The 22,127-nt window shown below is 44.2% G+C and overlaps 1 protein-coding gene across 1 annotated transcript; it reads right to left on the reverse strand.

Moving 5' to 3' along the window:
• Positions 1-1,618: 1,618 nt before the first annotated feature.
• utp6 (UTP6 small subunit processome component) lies at positions 1,619-21,973 on the reverse strand. Its single transcript, XM_083655386.1, has 19 exons — positions 21,754-21,973; positions 21,318-21,402; positions 21,171-21,212; positions 19,795-19,887; positions 19,152-19,199; positions 18,985-19,048; positions 18,711-18,829; positions 18,412-18,489; positions 18,178-18,259; positions 17,247-17,328; positions 15,494-15,672; positions 14,661-14,740; positions 14,286-14,363; positions 12,523-12,702; positions 5,609-5,689; positions 4,796-4,905; positions 4,541-4,607; positions 3,589-3,661; positions 1,619-2,172 (listed from the first exon to the last, which is right to left on the reverse strand). The coding sequence occupies exons 1-19, from the start codon at positions 21,843-21,845 to the stop codon at positions 2,018-2,020; spliced, it is 1,788 nt and encodes a 595-aa protein (XP_083511512.1). The 5' UTR covers positions 21,846-21,973; the 3' UTR covers positions 1,619-2,017.
• Between the last annotated feature and the right edge of the window lie 154 nt (positions 21,974-22,127).

A 22,127-nucleotide genomic window follows, 5' to 3' on the forward strand; every position in this document is an offset into this window, starting at 1 on the left:
TGATACCTGATGCAGCATTTGTGTATCCCTTTAAGACCGCGAACCGCGGTCTTAAAGGGATACACACACAAATGAGGGATATACACGCAAATGCTGCATCAGGTATCAATGGGTTAACACACCTAATGTGTTTTCCATCCTCTAGAAGCGATGTTTGTACTAATTTCTCTCAAAGCCAGATTGAGACGCACATTCCGCCATGTTGTGAATTGCACGCAGATGATTGGAGTGGGCGCCAAGGTGTTGTCATGTCCCACAGATCTTTAGTAGATTCGGCTAACGAGAGAAAGAGCAATTTTATGGGACTGAGTATAATCTTCATTAGGGCCTCCATAATGATCTAGAGAACGTGCCTCAATGATCTCCAATGAGCATCTGTTTATCAATGGATAGAGACCTATAAATCAGTTCATATTCATGCCATTACTGTAATTCACATAACTGTCATTTTGCCTCGAGGGATCATGAGAAAATACAGCTTATGATATATCTTTAGATAATTCATGTATTAAGTCTGATTTTAAGTGCAAATAATGATCCACTTACATTTCTTTAACATCTTTGTACACTGCATAGTTAAGTTACTGTAGATGCAAGTGCTGTATAAAAAAAGAACTGGAAAGAGCAACTAAAGTGTCCTTAAAACCATACATTTGAATGTTCACGGACATCAAGTGTTTGAATAGATGCCGGGCCATGTCAATGTTTGGTGGATACTATCCTATAGTACATTTGCTGCTTAAATTTATGGTGTCATTTTATAAAGGCAGGCATTGATATAGTATTTAACAGAGTTGATATTAAGTATCTGACTACAAAGTGTGGATAAGCGTTTATGTGAAATAAGAAGTCTGTCACTGTAACCGTACCTTTACTAACTTTGTTGAAAGAAGTGGTGCGTCATTGAAATCTACTGCCATATATGGATTCAATGCTTTAAAAAATAAATTCTAAGTGAGAGCTTGTAGTTAGCAGATTACAGATGTATGTTTTTTGTTTTCATATCTGTACATTTGTCATGTTACTGTCCCAGCGACCACGATGGGAAGCACCAGAGGATGAAAAACTGTTTAATTTCATTATGATAGCACCAAGGTTTGTCGTCTCAAAATGCCAAATAAATGTGGAATTCTCACAATTAAAAGTAGAACTTCTTAGAAAACGTTTCCAACATCACTCTGTTATCAGACAGTATAATATACTGTATAGACAATGTAAAGTAGGTACAACTGTGCTGTATATAAAATGTAAAGCAGGTACAACCTTTAAATCTGTGGTTCTCAACATGGGGCTCCATAAACCACCAGGGGTCCTTCAGGGGGTCCCCCAAGCAAATGCATCTATTGTTAAACGTCACCATTATTTCCTTTACAAGAAGTGAACACAATAGAGAATGTCGAAGATTTTGAGCATAGTTCCACTGTTACCTCTCTGTCTACAATACAGTCAGTCAGTCATGGAATTCTAGACAGTCATATTGAACAATAAAAAATATTCTCAAATTTTGGTCAGACAAACAATCTCATCAAAGGAGGTGGGTCTCTGGCCCGAATATGTACTAAATTAGGGGCCCTTGAGAGATATATATATATATATATATATATATATATATATATATATATATATATATATATATATATATATATATATATATATATATAAATAAAAGGTTTGAGAACCACTGCTTGAAAAAAACAGAACAGCATTGAGCTGCAACTCCCAAATAAGCTGCTGAATTAAAAGTGAGAACATTTCCCTCAACTGCTGGAACGTTGGGATGCGAATGGAAAAGGGCTAGCATGGAACCAGTCTTCTACAGGACCAGGGAGACCGCATGGTCCAAAACAATACTGTTCTGGTTCTATTGCTGCCAAACATCTACACAGTTGTTAAACAGTTATTGTTATCTGCACCCAGTATAGACCTTGATCTACTACAGCAGTTATGTACTGTATGTATTCTTTCAGGTGTACTTCTGCATTTGTAAGGATCCACTGCTTGGACCTAATAGGCTGACTCAAATGTGTCCGGTCTGAAGTAGGGTGTATTTGGCAGTGAACCTCTCCACATCCTCGCCCTCCAGGAACTTCATTGCTCTCCAGTGGATCTTGCCACAGTTCTCAGGCTGGCCATTGGGTCCCAGCTCCTCCCGGATGTATTCTAGCCACAGATCTAAAGGAAAACAAACATCACCTTAGGCTGAATAGAACACCAACAAATACAGCAGAAAACTTTCAGCAAAATATGAAACTTCAACTTTTTGAGTCCATAACCCAGATGATAAATTTAGCCCTGCAGTGAAACCCACGGAGGATTGATTTTGTGTTTCTACGCATGGCTTCGCTTCAAGAAACCAGGATGTAGACCTTTCATTGTTAATCTTCTAATATGGTCAAAATATTGTGTTTATCAGCCAGGCCCATTAGCTAAACTAATAGCTGGACTGATTATGGAACAGTGCATTTGGTGCTCTGATCAAGCCACCCTTTCTTCAGTCTTATCACAGAATCATATGATCATTAGGATTAACTGTTGCTTGTTCATTCTTCAGTCTACTGAAGATATTTTGTTACGATGGAAACTTGGCATCTACGGTAGTCCTCAATACTCCAGATGATGACCTTGATGAGACTATTTTTCACTCACGCTGCTTTTATTTTTGGCCATTGTTACTTTAGGCCAGGGGTGGGCAACTATTTTTCATGGGGGGCCACATGAGAAACCCAGATTGTTGCCGGGGGCCGAACAAATATTGTCATGCCGTAATGGATGGGCAACTTTGATGATAGAGAGGGCCACAAAAAGATTTCCTCGCTACCAGATTTTGCTGAGGGCTGAACAGCGCCAGCGTGAAAAATTTGGGGCATTTGAAGCCAGGTTTAGAGGAATAACTAATTTTAAAGTAACAATTGTGACGTCATTATTCAGTCTTAACCACCAATATTTGATCCTTTTCCTCACTCACTCCTATGTCATCACCTGCTCTCCATTCAGGGCTTGAAATTAACTTTTTTTACCACCTGCCAATATGGCTGCTAGATTTTAAAGTTACCAGCCAATTAGAATTTCCACTAGCCGAAATGTTTTTCTTGAAATAAACCAGAATATGAGTGGGTTAATTTAAGCATGAGTATCAGTAAGTGGCCCGGGATTCTCAAAGCCTGTGTTGAGGGTCACACAAGAACAAAAATGCACTCTTGAAGATAAATAAATCCAAAACCAACAAGTTAATTATTTAAATTTCTACTTCAATGTAGAACAGTCATTTCTTACACATGAGATTACTTTTAGCCTTTTAGTCATAAATATTATTGAAAGATATTCCATATTCCAGACTGAAATGCTATAAGTATTTCAGTCTGAGTATTGCCCAGAATGACATGAACATTTGGACACTTATTCAGCGGGTATATTGCATGTTGCGTTCAAGTGCAGTGTAAAAAAAAAAAATTTTTTTTTTTTTTTTTTTTTTTTTTTTGCAATTCCATCGCGGGCCACACAGGGGGCGCCCGCGGGCCGCATACGGCCCGCGGGCCGTATGTTGCCCATGTATGCTTTAGGCCCTTAAGCCATCTTATCTCCTCTCACCATCATCTGAGACGCCAAACTCCTGCAGTGCTCTCTCATAGTAGTTCCTCAGGTTGCTCATCTTTGGCATCTCCTGCAAGAACAAACACTGTTATCCACAGATCTGGATTCTCTTGGCTTTTCTGTTACACACATAAGGCCAGAGTCCACCGTCTTCCCCCAGAGTGTAAAGACTTCTGAAACAGCATTTCAACTATATGGCACTCAAACACTCGTCTGTCTGAAAGCAATACAAATGGGGCCTGGCCCACTTTCTCAGCAGCAGAAACTGTTCAAATCCCATGAGTCGTGCAAAGGAAACTATTGTAGAAGTAATCCACTCTCTACCAAAAGCCATCAGTAGCCACTGAGCACTTTATTAGCGATACCTGTGCAGCTGCTTATTCATGCAATTACCCAGTCAACCCATCATGTGGCAATGCATATACAGGTCAGCAGCTTCAGGTAATGTTCACATCAAACATCAGAATGGGGGAAAATGTGATCTCATGACTATGACATCACGGTTATTGATGCCAGACGGGCTGGTTTGAGTATTTCTGAAACTGCAGATCTCCTGGGATTTCCACACACAACAAGTGTTTAGAGTTCACACAGTATGATGCGATAAACAATCAGTCTTGTTGATGAGGGAGGTCAGAGGAGAATGGCCAGACTGGTTGGAGCTAAGGCTTCACTCAGATAACCTCTTTATAAATGTGGTGAATCTTAAAATGTACACATGTACACGTCCAACCTTGAGGCGGATGTCACCTGGGTAGCCGGTTGACATTGAACTGAAAGCTGATACCTACTCTGTATTAGTATGTTCCTAACAACGTGTACAGTGAGTGTATGTGTCAATGTTATTGAACAATGGCTTGGTTTCAGACAAAGGTGTTGGCCCATCTGGCCGTGCGCTACAGAGATCTCATATACGTTGTGAGTGACATAGCTGGCCTGGTACACTTACTTGTTCCTTCTCAATCTGGATCATTCTGGTGAAAAACGCCTTGGAGAAAGGACGGGTTTCCTGTAAACTACAGGAGGGGAAAACAGGTTTAAACCTACAATCTGCATTAAATCACAAGAAAAGCTCGTTCTTTATTTGTGAAAGTATCTCCGGGGTTTTAGAGTTATATAATACAATTTGGGGACTCATCAAAAATGTTTTCCTTTATCATTTAAATGTAAGAGAACTTGGGCAGGTAAAATCATCTGTTCTTACCTAACGAAGGTCTTCCTGGCTTTCTTGTAGCCTCCAGTCATGTACGACCAATCAAGGTAGGCCTCTTTCATCTCCATGGCAACAGCCGCCACCGCAGACAGCTGACCTCTCTGGGAACAAAAACGGGAACAAACTGTCTGCAAGGCATTCTCATTTAGTCGGCCAAAACAGCGAGCAGACTTTGAAGGCAATTAACCTCCCCTACTTCAGCTAACGCAAATCCTTTTCATTTCCCGGTGCCATTCGTTTTTCTGTTCCACTTTTTAAACGCCATGGAAAAAAACTCAAAGCTAAACTAAATGTGAAACTTCAACGGGTTTTTGATATTTTGCAGGATACAACCTAATAAGGCTGGCTTTCCCATGACTGTCTTACTGGCAAAATCATGTTTGCTCAATTTGTCAGACAAAACAAAAACAAAAATATACATATTATCATCGACATTCCAATGTTACAGCGTTGTGTTACCGGCCGCGTCAAGTGCTTATGTGCTTGTAAGAGATGTGCATGGGATCCCACGCGAGGGGTCCATGAAAAGTCAGCTGGGCAAGTTACTTGTCGCTTTCAACCTCCGTCTAAGTAGGCCAGAAACGGGTCCCAGATAGCCGAGAATTTCCCGAGTGAATTGGTCCTCAGGAACCGGAGTCTCTCCATACGTAATAACCGAAACCATGTATGTCTGTTCGATTTTTGCCAAGAGCCTTTTTGTCTGTTGTCTTTAATGACATGCACAACAGCAAAGACAGTCAAATAGATAATGTATGATAATGGGTGCACAGTATGCAAAGGTCCCTGACTGATTTGGTTGCATACCTGGAAGATGGCTTCTGTCTCCTCAGGACTCTGGTTGGCTCCACTCCACTGGACCTGCAGCTGCCACAGTGGTAGACTCTCCTGACAAGACAAGAGCACAGATACATGTAGTTTAGCTCAGAGCCATGTATATAGAAGAGTCGCGACATCTCCATTCACTCCAATGGACCAGTTTTTTACTCTCAAGAGTTCCAGGAAGTAACGTCCTGGATTAAGCAGCACTGTCGAGTTGCAGCAAAATGGACAGTTTGTGTTGTACTTTGAAAGTTTTTGTTTTTTTAGAATCAAATTGTACATTATCAGCTTTATTTTAGCATTCAAAAGTAGCGCGAGACCCCTTCCTGGCTGTTCATTGGCTAATGAGTCACGCATTTTGGTCCTCCGCTGACGCCACTCTCTCTCTAGACGACACTAGTTTAGCTGAAGAACAATCTACCGTCTAACCAAGCAGTGTTTTGGTTGTTTGCACATTTAGTGTCAAGCTTGTCAACACCCAGCATACCATGCAGTTTGTCTCAAATTACTACTAGTATACATTACATTACTACTAGTTTACATTACATTTCCATCCATATATTTCCAGAGCGAACATATCTTGACCATGCCAAGCTAATGCCTACCCCACACTACAGGATAATTTGCAAGATTATGGCCAAGATTCCCCCCTCCCGATTTTCTCGGGGGTGCTCCCGATTTGAGCCGCGCCGGGCAGATAATCTTCCCAAATGATCCTGTAGTGTGTGGGGTTCAAAGATTCACAATCGGGAAGACTGCCTCTTCCCGATTGTGAATCGGGCATATCTAACATGTTAGATATTTACAACCCGACAGGCGATTGCATCTTGAGCAGAGAGCCAGTAGTAGCTGTGTTTCCATTACAGTTTTTCGCAAAATAATCTGGTCCGCGTCCGCCCGCAGCCCCGCACAGAAACAAAGGATGAGGAAATTGTCATCGAGGTGAAATACCCGTGCGTCTTTGAACGGGACGGAAAACTAATGCTATACTGCAAAGCATGTAGCCTACAACAAGCGCTTAGGTCTCATATGCTTCCCGCATCGGCGAGTGTCCGCACGGAAAAGTGAGTCAAATCAGCAGACGTGCCCCTCCACAAGGCACCTGTACAGACGGTTTTCGCCTGGCCGTGCACAGTAGGCCTACACCCCGAATGGACGCGGCTGGGCGGACAAAGTGGAGTTTTCAAGACTTCCGCGAGCAGAAACCCACATAGTGTATAAAAGCTCCACACGTTTCCTCGTCAAGATTCAGCGTCTCTCATTTCCGTGCGACAGCCCAAACTTCAAGCATAATTCCAGCATAATGCTATACTGCAAAGCATGTAGCCTACAACAAGCCTACAACATACACCTCGACCAGCACATCCTTCAAAAACATTTTACATTTTTTTTAAATAAGATTTGTTTAGAAAACGAAATGACACAAATGTATTATTATTATTATTATTATTATTATTATTATTATTATTATCATTATTACTACTACTACACCCGGTGCGCACACTGAATAGGCATTTTAAAAGTTAACGTCGAGCCCTGCTTCCAAGGTGAATCTTCGGCATAATCTTCTAGTGTGTGGGGTTGCGTTTGAACAGACGCGATTGTGTGTGTCCCCCAAGATTGAAATGTAAAAAAATCTGCTCTCTCTGTCCTGTAGTGTGTGGGCTCTCAAGATTTTTATAATCTTCAAGGATTTGAAAATCCTGTCGTGTGGGGTAGTAGGCATAACTTGCACAACTGGCTAGCAGGGTTTTGATGCAGAGCTTGAACACAAGTGAGTAATGACTCAAAACCCTGGGCCGCCATATTGGTGACAAATCACAGCGCCTGTCTCTGAGCTGGGTCAATGTGCCTTTTAGAAAGCAGAAGAGTAAAGTAGACCATATCAAACTGGACTAAAACCACAGCTACAAAATAGAGCAGCGCCTTACAGGGAGCAGGTTACGGATGTAACGATAACCGTGGTAACATTCCTTACGATAACCGTACAGTTTAAAATTGTCATTATCATTAAAACCGTGGTACCGTCCGTGATTACCATGGTACCGTGATTACAGTGCTTTGAAAAACATGGTAAATACTGTCCATCATCAACCAAACTTGGCAACCGTCTCCCAGATGCAGACGCGCAGCCTTGGAGAAATTATTTCAGTGAGTGTATCAATCCTTTTTGGGTCTGAGTTTTCAATATAAAACTTGGTGAAATGATTTCTGTGTACTTTTTCTGTGAACATTTTCAGCACATTCTAACAAACCGTGATAATACTGATAACCGTGATCATTTTGGTCATGATAATCGTGATATGAAATTTTCATATCGTTCCATCTCTAGAGCAGGTACAACTTTTGCATAGGGATGGGAATTGATAAGATATTATTGATACCAATGCCATTATCGGTCCGATTCTTTGTCGATTCCTGAGGGGGGGAAGTAGGCCTACACAGGTTTTTGGGTTGGTAATCTGTTGAGTCTGAACACACTGTAGAATGTCATGCCCTGAGGAAAACATGGCGGCATCGATAAAAGGAATTGATCACCTCGGAGGCATTATGATCCAGAGTAACTGGACAATTTGGAACCGGTTCTAAACGGTTCCGGCTCTCGATCCCCCTCGATACCTTGAGCGTACATGCTTCCTACGTTTGCATTCATATCAATGGCATGCCGATATGCTTCAGCAATCAGCACCAAGCAATACGGAAACATTTGATTTTTGGGGGCATTCCAGAGGCAATCCCCTGGGTGTTGATTATAGTATTGATTTCCCAACAGTTTCACTCATAAGTGAGCAGGGTGACTGTAATCCCCATCACAATGCTAATTCTCAGGAGCCTGGCCTTATGTAACACCCACCACAACAACAACCAGCGCATGGCCTCGTGTAACACCCACCACAACAACAACCAGAGCATGGCCTCGTGTAACACCCACCACAACAACAACCAGAACATGGCCTTATGTAACACCCACCACAACAACAACCAGAACATGGCCTTGTGTAACACCCACCACAGCAACAACCAGAACATGGCCTTGTGTAACACCCACCACAACAACAACCAGAGCATGGCCTCGTGTAACACCCACCACAACAACAACCAGAACATGGCCTTGTGTAACACCCACCACAACAACAACCAGCGCATGGCCTTGTGTAACACCCACCACAACAACAACCAGAGCATGGCCTTGTGTAACACCCACCACAACAACAACCAGAACATGGCCTTGTGTAACACCCACCACAACAACAACCAGAACATGGCCTTGTGTAACACCCACCACAACAACAACCAGCGCATGGCCTCGTGTAACACCCACCACAACAACAACCAGAACATGGCCTTGTGTAACACCCACCACAACAACAACCAGCGCATGGCCTCGTGTAACACCCACCACAACAACAACCAGAGCATGGCCTTGTGTAACACCCACCACAACAACAACAACCAGAGCATGGCCTTGTGTAACACCCACCACAACAACAACCAGAGCATGGCCTTGTGTAACACCCACCACAACAACAACCAGAACATGGCCTTGTGTAACACCCACCACAACAACAACCAGAGCATGGCCTTATGTAACACCCACCACAACAACAACCAGAGCATGGCCTTGTGTAACACCCACCACAACAACAATCAGAGCATGGCCTTGTGTAACACCCACCACAACAACAACAACCAGAACATGGCCTTGTGTAACACCCACCACAACAACCACCAGAACATCGCCTTGTGTAACACCCACCACAACAACAACCAGAACATGGCCTTATGTAACACCCACCACAACAACAACCAGAGCATGGCCTCGTGTAACACCCACCACAACAACAACCAGAACATGGCCTTATGTAACACCCACCACAACAACAACCAGAGCATGGCCTCGTGTAACACCCACCATAACAACAACCAGAACATGGCCTCGTGTAACACCCACCACAACAACAACCAGAACATGGCCTTATGTAACACCCACCACAACAACAACCAGAGCATGGCCTCGTGTAACACCCACCACAACAACAACCAGAGCATGGCCTTGTGTAACACCCACCACAACAACAACCAGAGCATGGCCTTATGTAACACCCACCACAACAACAACCAGAACATGGCCTTGTGTAACACCCACCACAACAACAACCAGAGCATGGCCTCGTGTAACACCCACCACAACAACAACCAGAACATGGCCTTATGTAACACCCACCACAACAACAACCAGAGCATGGCCTCGTGTAACACCCACCACAACAACAACCAGAGCATGGCCTTGTGTAACACCCACCACAACAACAACCAGAACATGGCCTTATGTAACACCCACCACAACAACAACCAGAGCATGGCCTCGTGTAACACCCACCACAACAACAACCAGAGCATGGCCTCGTGTAACACCCACCACAACAACAACCAGAACATGGCCTTATGTAACACCCACCACAACAACAACCAGAGCATGGCCTCGTGTAACACCCACCACAACAACAACCAGAGCATGGCCTCGTGTAACACCCACCACAACAACAACCAGAACATGGCCTTATGTAACACCCACCACAACAACAACCAGAGCATGGCCTCGTGTAACACCCACCACAACAACAACCAGAGCATGGCCTTGTGTAACACCCACCACAACAACCAGAACATGGCCTTGTGTAACACCCACCACAACAACAACCAGAACATGGCCTTATGTAACACCCACCACAACAACAACCAGAGCATGGCCTCGTGTAACACCCACCACAACAACAACCAGAGCATGGCCTTGTGTAACACCCACCACAACAACCAGAACATGGCCTTGTGTAACACCCACCACAACAACCACAGCATGGCCTTGTGTAACACCCACCACAACAACAACCAGAACATGGCCTTATGTAACACCCACCACAACAACAACCAGAGCATGGCCTCGTGTAACACCCACCACAACAACAACCAGAGCATGGCCTTGTGTAACACCCACCACAACAACCAGAACATGGCCTTGTGTAACACCCACCACAACAACAACCAGAACATGGCCTTATGTAACACCCACCACAACAACAACCAGAGCATGGCCTCGTGTAACACCCACCACAACAACAACCAGAGCATGGCCTTGTGTAACACCCACCACAACAACCAGAACATGGCCTTGTGTAACACCCACCACAACAACCAGAACATGGCCTTGTGTAACACCCACCACAACAACCACAGCATGGCCTTGTGTAACACCCACCACAACAACAACCAGTTACTCTGTTTGCTACTGCAAAGCCTGGCGGCCGAGTCAAGGTGTTTATAGAGCTCAACAGTCACGTGACTTTCTAGCCGTTTTCACACATGCGCTTTTTACCAGTAAATGACCGGAAAGCGGTCTAATGCCTTCATGTGTGAAAGTTGTTTTCCGGTATAAGCGCGACCCCGTCATCGCGGACATTTCACCAGTTCCTAGGTTGTCAGAAGAGCGGTATGGCTGCTTCATGTGTGGGCGTGCTCCCCCCTCCCCTCTCTGCTCGCACTCTGGCCAGAGTCCTTCAGTCCAGCCCGACAGGGACACAGACAGCGAAAATGGCAGCGGCTTGAGTCTTGCAAGCCGCCCAACGCTTGTGAAGGATACAACATACATGCCCTCTTAAGTCAAACGAGTGTGATTTATTGTGTGACAAGCAAACTTATTTCACCATCGGAGTTTTGCCGACCCCCAAAATAAGGAGGATTCCCCATCCAAGTGCACACGTCACTCCCCACCCGCTCTGCAGTGCCCCCCCCCTCAAATACAGGCAATTTCGCTGCTATATTCACACATGTGAGCCCTCAGGTGTGAATGGAAATTCCGGGAAATGGCCAATATTGATTTACAGGCAATGTTCCTGTATGCATGTGTGAAAACGGCTTCTGTGACGTTTCCAGCCCCGGAAGTGAGTTCCCCATTCAATTCCTCCATAGACATTTCGAAAAATCCCTATATGACCTACTGCAGTGATTCCCAACCAGGGGTACGTGACGTGTACCTCTAGGGGTACTTGAGCAGCTTGCAGGGGGTACTTGGAAAGACAATTTACACAAACAATTTATTTCCAAAATGATAAAAAAAGAAAAGAACAAAACAATCCACTTCATTTCATAAGCCCATTGCTAAAACTGTACATGCGCACCGCAACTACTTCCCCCCAGCAGGTGTCAACTGTTACGCTACTGATAAATGGCTCAAAAATGTAAATGTCCAGTTGCTGTCGACCTGGATTCAGGTTTAAGGGAGCACGGTGACCAAAGGAAACTTGGGATTGACAGGCTTTGGGTGGATAGTGAGCTGATCCTTCAAAATACTTGAAGGATCAGCTCACTATCCACCCAAAGCCTGTGAATCGGTTAAGAGTGTGGAGTGAAAAACGACCATAACACTGGCGGTTTATCCCAAGTTGAACCAGGCCAAAAATGTGAATCTGATCTCAAACTACTAATGATTATTTAAACAAGTGTAAAATAAGTGTCTGCAGACTTATAAATCAAGTTTTTGACATGTCTGAAAATACTTGCAATGTGCTTCGCTCAGGTACTGGCAGTAACAGAGCTAGGAACACGGCTGGAGCCGTTTGACGAAGTTAATATGCTGGAGTAGAGAGTAATTGGGCCAGGGAGGGAGTTGGCCTAATTATACAGCAGTGCTGATGATGGTGTGTGTGTGTGTGTGTGTTCACGTGTCTCCATTCTCCAAGGAGGACAGTCATGCCAGTGCTGTAAGAGCACAAGTGACATGAGTGTGCAAGGTATAACCAGACAAAATGCCCACACTTGGGCTGTGTGAGTGCAAATGATATATTATGGTGTGTGCGCGTGCGTGCGTGCATGTGTGTGTGTGTGTGCGCGTGTGTGTGTACCTTTGGAGCAACGTGTGTGAGAGCTTCCTGGAATAGCCCGGCCATGTCTGCGCTCCCCAGCTGCATGAGTGTCTGCAGGCTCAGGCTCCACACCGTCACTGATTGGCTGTAGCGCTGCGTGGCTGCCATGGCGACCCTGGCCCCTCCCTCGGCATCGCCCGCCGAGAGCAGGATCTGCAGCTGGACAGACGAACGACAGCCTGTTGGTGGTGCTTCCACATAGCCTTCAGTGTACCGAATCTGTGGGACACGCTGCCCCTTTTTTCTTTTAATTGTGAAATCACAGTGCTTACACATACAGTACATAAAAGGGAGACATTAACAGTTTCCCATTTTTTATGATGATTTATAAGGCACCCACATGAAAACATGATTAAATATTATGAACAAAAATGGAAAGACTCTATACCCTATGCCTCCTCCAAGAGAGTCAAATACTGTAGGTCGTTCTTTGGTCCGAATCATGACGGACTTTCGACTTGCATCGGAAATCTGTCGGCAAGCTCCGTGGAAAGCCCGAATAACAGCGCTCGCAGGGGGGCAGGCTCGCATGCTGCGCTTTACCCAATCAAAATGGAGTGGGCGTGACTGAGAGTCGAACGGTGTGTAGTCAAAACTTACCATTATCAGCAAGTTGCTACTTGCTATTAGCAACGAGCTAGAGTTGTTGTTGTTGTTGTTTCATAGCGAGGGGAGGGATTTGAGAGCGACACGCAGGGAGTGGAAAGGAAATCCATAAATGGGCAGAGCCGGTCGGTTGGAGCCAATGGCAGAGCTTGCAGGGAGTGGAAAGGGATTTACGGAGCCTCTTGAGTTGCGTTTATTCAGACATTGAAACGAGCCTGCCCCCAGAGGTTAGAGAAAAATAGAGAAAAATAATGTTTTCTTTTTGTTTTGTTTTTACCGATGGGTTCCCAGATTGGTGCCGTATAGACCCTGGGCTTCTCCACTCGGTATATGAAGATGTCCGACCACTGCAACTTTGACAATTTAGTTGGATCCTAGATAGTGTTCATTTTGTCGTCTATTTTTTTTTATTTAGTCTTAGTCCTGTGTCAAATGTCCTTTTTATCATATTTAGTCAACCTCATCCTGTTTTTATTTGGTCAAGTTTTAGTCGCCTAAAAGTCTCAGTATTTTTTGTCTCGTCTTAGTCAAAGGAAACCGTAACTATTGTTTCTTTAGAATTTCCAAACTCATTGGAACGGTCTATTCATCTGTTATTATGGATGACGGTTTGAATGTGCAATACAGACACAGATTTAACTGTTTAACTTCTTCTTCTCTTCTCTTCCGAATTTGTCCCTCCCTAACACATAGTCTAGTTTTTATTTGTTGACGGAAATGTCAATAGATTTCCTCATAGTTTTGTCATCACAGATGACGTCTCAGATGTCAACAAACATCTCTTTTTAGGTGGTTTCCTATAGCTGGTTCAGATTATGTTCTCATTCCTAACCATCTGCAGCACAGTTCTCTTGGTAGAAGACAGACTGGTGTTTTCAGGCAGTCTCCGTGCGATTATTTGGTGGCATCTGAGTTTCGTGTTGTTCTCACCTGCCCAAACCAGCTGAACTAAAGGAGTAAACGCTGCAGAGTTCTACTATAATAAACCAGTTCCAAACATGATTGGAGTGAACGCAGCCTTAGAGACGGTTGACCGGTAATCATCCAACTGATGGCGAGGCAAAAACACGTGGGTTAAATTTGCTGGGGCCCTGTGACACCTGTTCCACATTTCAACTGCCCATTATCTGCCTTACCCAGTTCTTATAGTAATCCTCCTTCAGCAGCGAGGCATCATGAGCACGCTGAAGCACTGCCAGCAGCCTCTCCTGCCTCTGTGACACACAGACACACACAAAATCAACTTCTGTCCTATAACCCCACCTACAGACGCTGGGTATTTACTGTACCCTTTGCGATCTGCATGCATTACCAGATCCAATCAACCTGTCATCATGATGCCGGCGGGATTGACAGGGTTCCCACACATTTTCATGGATACAGTTTCAAAACTTTTCCATTAATTTTCGATTTTGAAGATTTTGAAATGCCATGACTTTCCCAGGTTTTGCAGGAGCGTGGGAACCCTGGATTGAACAGCTTGATTTCCAAGAGTGAAATGACTCGGTCACCTTTCCCTTCAGCTCCTGGACGTTGGTCTTCCTTTTCAGCCTCTCCCAGCAGAAGGCCACATAGCACGTCCACATCGGCTCTACAACACACAGCACACAACATGGTAACGCTTCCTTGACCCAACACATGCAACACACTTAACCCAACACATGTAACACACTTAATTAACCCAACACATGTAACACACTCAACCCAACACATGCAACACACATGGATTCATTCCTATTTCACAATGAGCATCCTGAAGAGTGAATGTTCATGTGTCACCAACAGCTTAAGCACAGCAGCCTGTGAATATGCCAGACTTGAAGTTAATACAATAATAAATGTGTCTGCAGGTTTCAAGGCAAATTTATGCATTTTTAAGAGCTTTTGGGGGTTTCCTGATATTGAATTTAACAATGTAATGTTAACTTTATAAACAAAATTAGCAAAACAAAGCTGACAAAACCAACCTATTTCTGAGTGAACGAAATGCTGAACCTATGAATGGGCAGTATCAGAAAAAGGGGAAATAATTCTCCAATATAGTAAAGCAATATGATGAGAGAAAACATGTTACACATATTGTACCACTAATCGTGTTCTGTATTAATGTAACATGCACATGCAGCACAAAGAAACCTGTTATTGCACAATTAATTCAAATGATTGAATAATTTGAATTCATTGTAGGTTTATTGCCTCAACTAGTGCTCCTGCATTGTGAAATAATAACCCAAATGACTTGGATGTTGAAATATACACTGTGTGTATGTGTGAGTGCTGAGTGCCTACCCGTGGGAAGGCTCTTGAGGCCCTCCTCATGTATGTGTGAGTGCTGAGTGCCTACCCGTGTGAAGGCTCTTGAGGCCCTCCTCGTAGACCTGACAGCAGCGCTCCTCTCTGCGGCTGATGTCCGAGGCCCGGCCCTGGGCCGTCTGCAGCACCTCCCCGGCCCCCGGGGCCTCCAGCTCCCTCTTGGCCATGAAGTCCCACGTCACGCTGTCCTCGGTGTACTTAGTCTGTAAGCTGCAAACAAGGGGGGGTGCGTCCCTGCTTAGTCTGTAAACTGCAAACAAGGGGGGGTGCGTCCCTGCTTAGTCTGTAAGCTGCAAACAAGGGGGTGGTGCGTCCCTGCTTAGTCTGTAAGATGCAAACAAGGGGGTGGTGCGTCCCTGCTTAGTCTGTAAGATGCAAACAAGGGGGTGGTGCGTCCCTGCTTAGTCTGTAAGCTGCAAACAAGGGGGTGGTGCGTCCCTGCTTAGTCTGTAAGATGCAAACAAGGGGGGGTGCGTCCCTGCTTAGTCTGTAAGCTGCAAACAAGGGGGTGGTGCGTCCCTGCTTAGTCTGTAAGATGCAAACAAGGGGGTGGTGCGTCCCTGCTTAGTCTGTAAGATGCAAACAAGGGGGTGGTGCGTCCCTGCTTAGTCTGTAAGCTGCAAACAAGGGGGTGGTGCGTCCCTGCTTAGTCTGTAAGATGCAAACAAGGGGGGGTGCGTCCCTGCTTAGTCTGTAAGCTGCAAACAAGGGGGGGTGCGTCCCTGCTTAGTCTGTAAACTGCAAACAAGGGGGTGGTGCGTCCCTGCTTAGTCTGTAAACTGCAAACAAGGGGGTGGTGTGTCCCTGCTTAGTCTGTAAGATGCAAACAAGGGGGGGTGCGTCCCTGCTTAGTCTGTAAGATGCAAACAAGGGGGTGGTGCGTCCCTGCTTAGTCTGTAAACTGCAAACAAGGGGGTGGTGCGTCCCTGCTTAGCCACAAGGGGGCCATGAGCTGTGAGTTAAAGGCTGACTTTACCGGTAATCAACCCACTTTCTATCATTAATAATCTCGGTAATATAAGCACATGGGCAGTGTTTACCGCTCTCTGTGTTTTTCTCACGGAGATCTCCCATTTCCTCCTCTGCCAAAACGCTCCATTGTGACGCGTTTGACGTCAGAACGCGTCAGCACGGAGCTGCGGAAGTTCTGCTGGAGAGGCAGAATCTACTCCGAGGGCGGCTGTTTTTGTTTATTTTTTAATTATGCCACATCCAAATCGCACGGAGAGCCTTAACAAGCCTTAATGACTTGCAGCTGGTGGGGGCGGAGTTTCTGCAGACAGGAGAAGGAGCATTTTCTCCGTGAGGTAAACAGAGAGAGAAGGTAAAAACACTGTCCATGTGCTTATAATACCGAGATGATATATGATACGAAGTGGGTTGATTACTCAACTCAACTCAACTTTATTTATAGAGCACATTTCAAACAACCACAGCTGCCACAAAGTGCTGTACAGTGCATAGGTAATAAATAAAACAGTAGCTAAAAACACAGTATACAATGACAACACACAAAACAAGAAAAACTGGGGGGGGGGGGGGGGGGCACAGGGTCAGAGGTCTCATGCTATGTTAAAAGCCAAAGAATAAAAGTGCGTTTTAAGAGAGGTTTTAAAAATGGCCAGAGAAGGGGCTTGCCTAATTTGCAGGGGAAGGTCGTTCCAGAGCTTGGGGGCCGCGACCGAAAAAGCTCTGTCCCCTCTAAGCTTCCGCTTCGCCCTGTGTCGCCCTGACACATCCTTTAAAGAATGTGTCAGCCCAACAGAGTGAGTGTGATGTCTTACTCTTGAAGGATGAAGTCCTGGAGTTCTTTGGTGAAGTCAAAGATGGCTGCAATAGTCAGGAGTGAGAGGACCAACTCGGCTCCTGCACAGGGGGAAAGGACAAGCAACGTCATTAAATTAGCATCCCACACACAAAGGTACTGACAGTGTTGGGAGGGTTACTTTGAAAACATATTCCACTACAGATTACTGAATATTTGCCCTAAAATGTCATTTTGTAACATGTCATTTGTATTTTTGCAGGCTTGGATGCATTCATGGCAAGATCTTTTTCTGCTCCATATGTAGATCAAGAAGTAAAACTACTACAGCAGTTTTACTGCGATGGACGGTAAGCCAGTATTTCACATAATTACTGTGAAGTTGCTGTCTTTGGTTGCTTGGCAATGTCAGGCGCATCCGTAGCGCACCGTTCAAGCGCATCAGTTGATGAAGTGAAAAGTTATCAATATTTCCATGTCAAAAATGCATTCCTGAGGAGTGTCCTAGCTCTGTCTCATCTGACATTGCCATTCTCTTGTGGTCTGTGGCAGGTGCACTGCATGCATACAAATTGTTGCACATTTCTTAAATCCGTTCATGGGAAATGCGTGCCTCATATGAATTTTAGCGCAAATAAAACAAAACAAAGAAATAAACGAATCCCTTAAAAGTATTCTATTTTTAAAGACTAACTGTATTCAGAATACCACCCATTTAAACTGTAACGAAAAACAGTTACGGTACTCCTATTTTGTATTTTAAATGCATGTATTCCGTTACTAGATCTGGGCAATACAATTGTTGTATTTTAACAAGGGTTAGGGTTTTGCACTGATGTTATATTGGTGTTATTTTCGAGGAGGTTCACATGTTAAATTTAGCATACTTAGAGCTTTTTCTTTGACCTTTCTACTTTTCACACAAGTCGGGCAACAACAGAAAAGCCTACCTTGGATTTTCCCTGTAGCATCTCTGTACACGACCTCGGCCAGTTTACCGTTCAGAATCTCTGGAGCGAACTCATATTCACCCTGGGACATATAATAAAGGGGATAGTCTTTAGGCTGCAAATACAAAGTGATAGCCTGTGTATCTCACTGTGTGTGTGTGTGTGTGTGTGTGTATGCATGCGTGCGTGTGTGTGTGTGTGTGTGTGTGTGTGTGTGTGTGTGTGTGCACTCACCAGGTCCATCTTGGCCTTCTCCAGCTCTTCTTTCTCCTTCCTCAGTTTCTCAGCGTGCAACAGCTCCATGCGGAAGTACTAACACACAATCATCCAACATAAATAAATCATCTTATGAATACACATTGTCATTCTTCACTGGGCAGCTGTGGCACCAAGTCCATAATCATATCACTGGTTGCAATGGAATGCTAGATGTTTGAAAATGGGAGAACTGGATGCTCTTTGGAAGGAAAGGGGTTTTCTGATCATAAAAAAAGATGGGGGGTTCAGGGGATTCCCATGTCTGTTTCTTTTACCTCCTGGTAGACCTTCTTGTTGTTTGGGTGGAAGCGCAGCGCCCTCAGAAACAGATGCCTGGCACTCTCTGAGGAATTCCTATCCTCCAGCTCACTCTTGGCAGCCATGATCCACAGGGCTGTAGAGGGAGACGCCGAGTAAAAACACACACATCACCCTTGCTTTTCATTTACAGGATTTTGTTTTCTTCATCCCAGACATATATTTAATTTGCACATATCCATAAATACAGCGGATGACATGATTGGGAGTGAAGAGTGCTATCTTCCGTACCTGGTTTGTCCGGATGGATAGCGAGCAAGGATGAGAACACCTTACTCACGTGGGACTTGGTGCCCTGATATGCGAGACCCAGAAGAGATGGTTATTGGCATGGGAGAACAATGTTATTAGGCCTGACTTGGTTTGCGTTGAGAGCAGAGAATTTGAACTTTACTTACCCATTTCTTACAGAAAGCAACGTGCGAGAGCCACAGCTGCACATCATCCTGTGAGAGAAGAACATTCCCCGTCCGTTCACTCATTTATGATCACCACAGCAGGGGGCAAGCTATGCAAGTGCATCTCAGTATAGCTTTATTTAATTAATTAATTTAATTAATCTCAATATAGCTTTAGATTTCAACTTCAAGGGACAAAGTGAGGGAAAGACAATCTGGATAAAACAACATGAATATATCACCAAATGTGTGTATCAGGCAGAATGCAGAATGTTAGCTCCAATGGTGAGTTTAATAGCTACCTTCTAGGGCTACTCGATGATGACAGAATTCATCATCACGATTATTTTTGACTGATATTGAGATCACGATTATTTAATGTGATTACTCATTGACTTTGGCAACATCATGCATTTGCAAAATGTGTCTTTAATACTGGATGTCTTTGAACTTTAAATATAATTTAAGGGGAAAACAAGGAAATAAATGAAAAATAAAAGCATGATTATTTTTAGATAAATAAATAGGCTAACTAAAATAAATAATATATAAAAATAATAATAAGATTATCTTGTTTTCATAATTGTGGGAATCCAAAATTGTAATTGAGATTAAAATTGGATTAATTAAGCAGCCATACTACCTTCCACTTATTGGTTGCTCTTCTGAAGACACTATTGATTCTGTGGATGATGGGATACTCGATCTCTTCTCGTTTGAACTGGTAGTGTATGTGCTGCAAATGGAAGGAGACAAACAGTCAGATGAGTTGACATTATTTTAAAGCACCATTGAAAGGCTGTCAGAGCGTGCGCTCATGCTGCCCTGCCCTGCACTGCAGCGCACACACTCCATTTCCCATCATGCATGCTTGGCTAACAAGCACAATCAGTTTAGCAGTAGGGATATATTCAAGGGGAATGCCACGCGTTTTTAAAAAATGGACATGTTATTCCTGTGCCCCAGGACAATTCAATGGATACTTGTGAAACATGCACCACTCTTTTCGGGGGAGCAGTAGCTAAGGAGGTACAGCTGTCGCCTGGGAATCAGAAGGTTCCTGGTTCGAGGCTTGCTCCTCTGGGCTGCTTGTCAAAGTGCCCTTGAGCAAGACGCTGAACCCCTAACCGCTCCAGACGAGCAGTTGGTGCCTTGCATGGCTGCAGACGCCGTCGGTGTGTGAATGTGAGCATGAATGGGTGAATGTAGACGTTACTGTAAAAGCATGTTGAGTGGTCGTCGGACTGGCAAAAAGCGCTATATACTGTAAATCCAGTCCATACCATTTTTCCAAAGCTAGAAGGTAACCAGAATCTGTCAAATCTGGCACTGCTCCATAGACAATGAATGGAGTTTAACTGACTTTGTTAACCCCTAAAAACTTAATGGGAGTTCTTAGACCCAAATCAGATTCAACTGGTTCATGCTGCTTAGCTGGAATGAACTTCATTTTGCTGTGACAACTCAACTTTAAAGTTCACAAACATTGGCTGAACTGTAAATGGGTGACATTCTCCTTTAAAAACTATTTCCTCAAACAATAATTCTAATATAAGAAAAGCGATTATTAACATGTGATAAATGGACAATATGCATCACGTTATTTTCTACACTATGTATATATAGAGCTTGTGGAGTTACATCACCGCAATTTTTAAGGCCTGGCTTGATTATTTAATGGTAGTTACCTGCAAACCTGTGTTCAATCATCGTCATGGAGACGGGAAAAGAGAAATAACAGGGAGCCAACAACACACACAGTAACGTTAAACGGCAGTTCTCATCTATCACACACTCAATGATGAACATCCTATTCCTTTGTCCAGTTTTCTCCCCGAATGATTGTGTGAAGAATGGCCGTCCCTGACACAGCAATACTGACCGACCATGGCCATCTTTTTCTGAATCCCGAACAGAACCCAACCCCGGCAACAGGACCTGACACACAATTCATGGCTGACAGTGACAACACAACCTTACGTCAACTCCGCAAGCTCTACTGTCACACAGGCCACTTACCACTCTTCTCTTCTTGATCAGCTCCAAAACGTTGATTTCATACTGCAATGGGGGAGAAAAATCAACAAGTATTTTAAACTTGCCATTGCTCATGTTGTGACATGTAAAAACCCAGATGAAAATATGATACTTTGCATGATTATCTACCTGAATGTACGCAATGAAATCCTCTTTGTTTATCATCAGTCTGTGGAGCTTGTATTCCAAGGCTGTTGCTCTCTTGATTATGGATCTGCAAGGGAAAATAAATATTCATTGGGTGTAAATATACCTAGCTACAAGAAGCATTCCTGGGATTATATCTCGTATTTGTCTGGCTCTGCTGACAGACACAAGCAAAGATGTATTTCTTAATGTTATCGAGTTGAAAGGAAAATAAAAATGATGACAGTGACTGACAAGCTCGTATTAGTTGATAGTTACTGTAAGTCAGGCTTCACTCTCTCTAAAGTTACAGTATCAACAGTTTCTCAGTTCTCTACCAAATGTTCTTGTGACAAACTCTTCTAAACACAGGGTCCGTGGTAGGTCCTTGACATGAGCATGTTGTTGGGTACCCTCTGCCCTGGGCTAGCAGTCTTACTTGACTTCTTTCTTGGTGAACAGTCCCACTCTCTCCAGCTGCTCCAGCTCGGGGATCCGCTCCTCGATCCGCTGCTGAACGACCTCCGCCATATCGCTGACGGTTCAGGTCCGACTGCCCGGTGAGAAGAGTGCTCGTTATATTCAACAACGGCTAAATACGTTTGCATGGAATTGAGGAGAGTAAGCTCAGTTTCTCCACACACACACAAACACACACACACGTGTGGAAGAAGTTGTGATCTGCTGCTCTTCCGGTTCCGTTCCGGCTCCAAATAGTTCCGGCAGGAAACACGAGCGAGCCCTCCGAGGAGCTTCAGGTTTGTCAGTACCGGATGGATAATGTGTAGGGCCTGCCAAGAACTAATTTCCATA

This window comes from Poromitra crassiceps (assembly GCF_964638095.1).
Source record: "Poromitra crassiceps genome assembly, chromosome: 19".
Lineage (NCBI taxonomy): Eukaryota > Metazoa > Chordata > Actinopteri > Beryciformes > Melamphaidae > Poromitra > Poromitra crassiceps.

Coding starts and splice junctions, on each gene's coding strand:
- utp6 (XM_083655386.1), bottom strand. CDS start 21,845: ATGGCGGAGGTCGTTCAGCAGCGGATCGAGGAGCGGATCCCCGAGCTG. Junction 17,329..18,177: donor TGCTACAGGGAAAATCCAAG/GTAGGCTTTTCT, acceptor CCCCCTGTGCAG/GAGCCGAGTTGGTCCTCTCA. Junction 3,662..4,540: donor TCCAGATTGAGAAGGAACAA/GTAAGTGTACCA, acceptor TTGTTCTTGCAG/GAGATGCCAAAGATGAGCAA.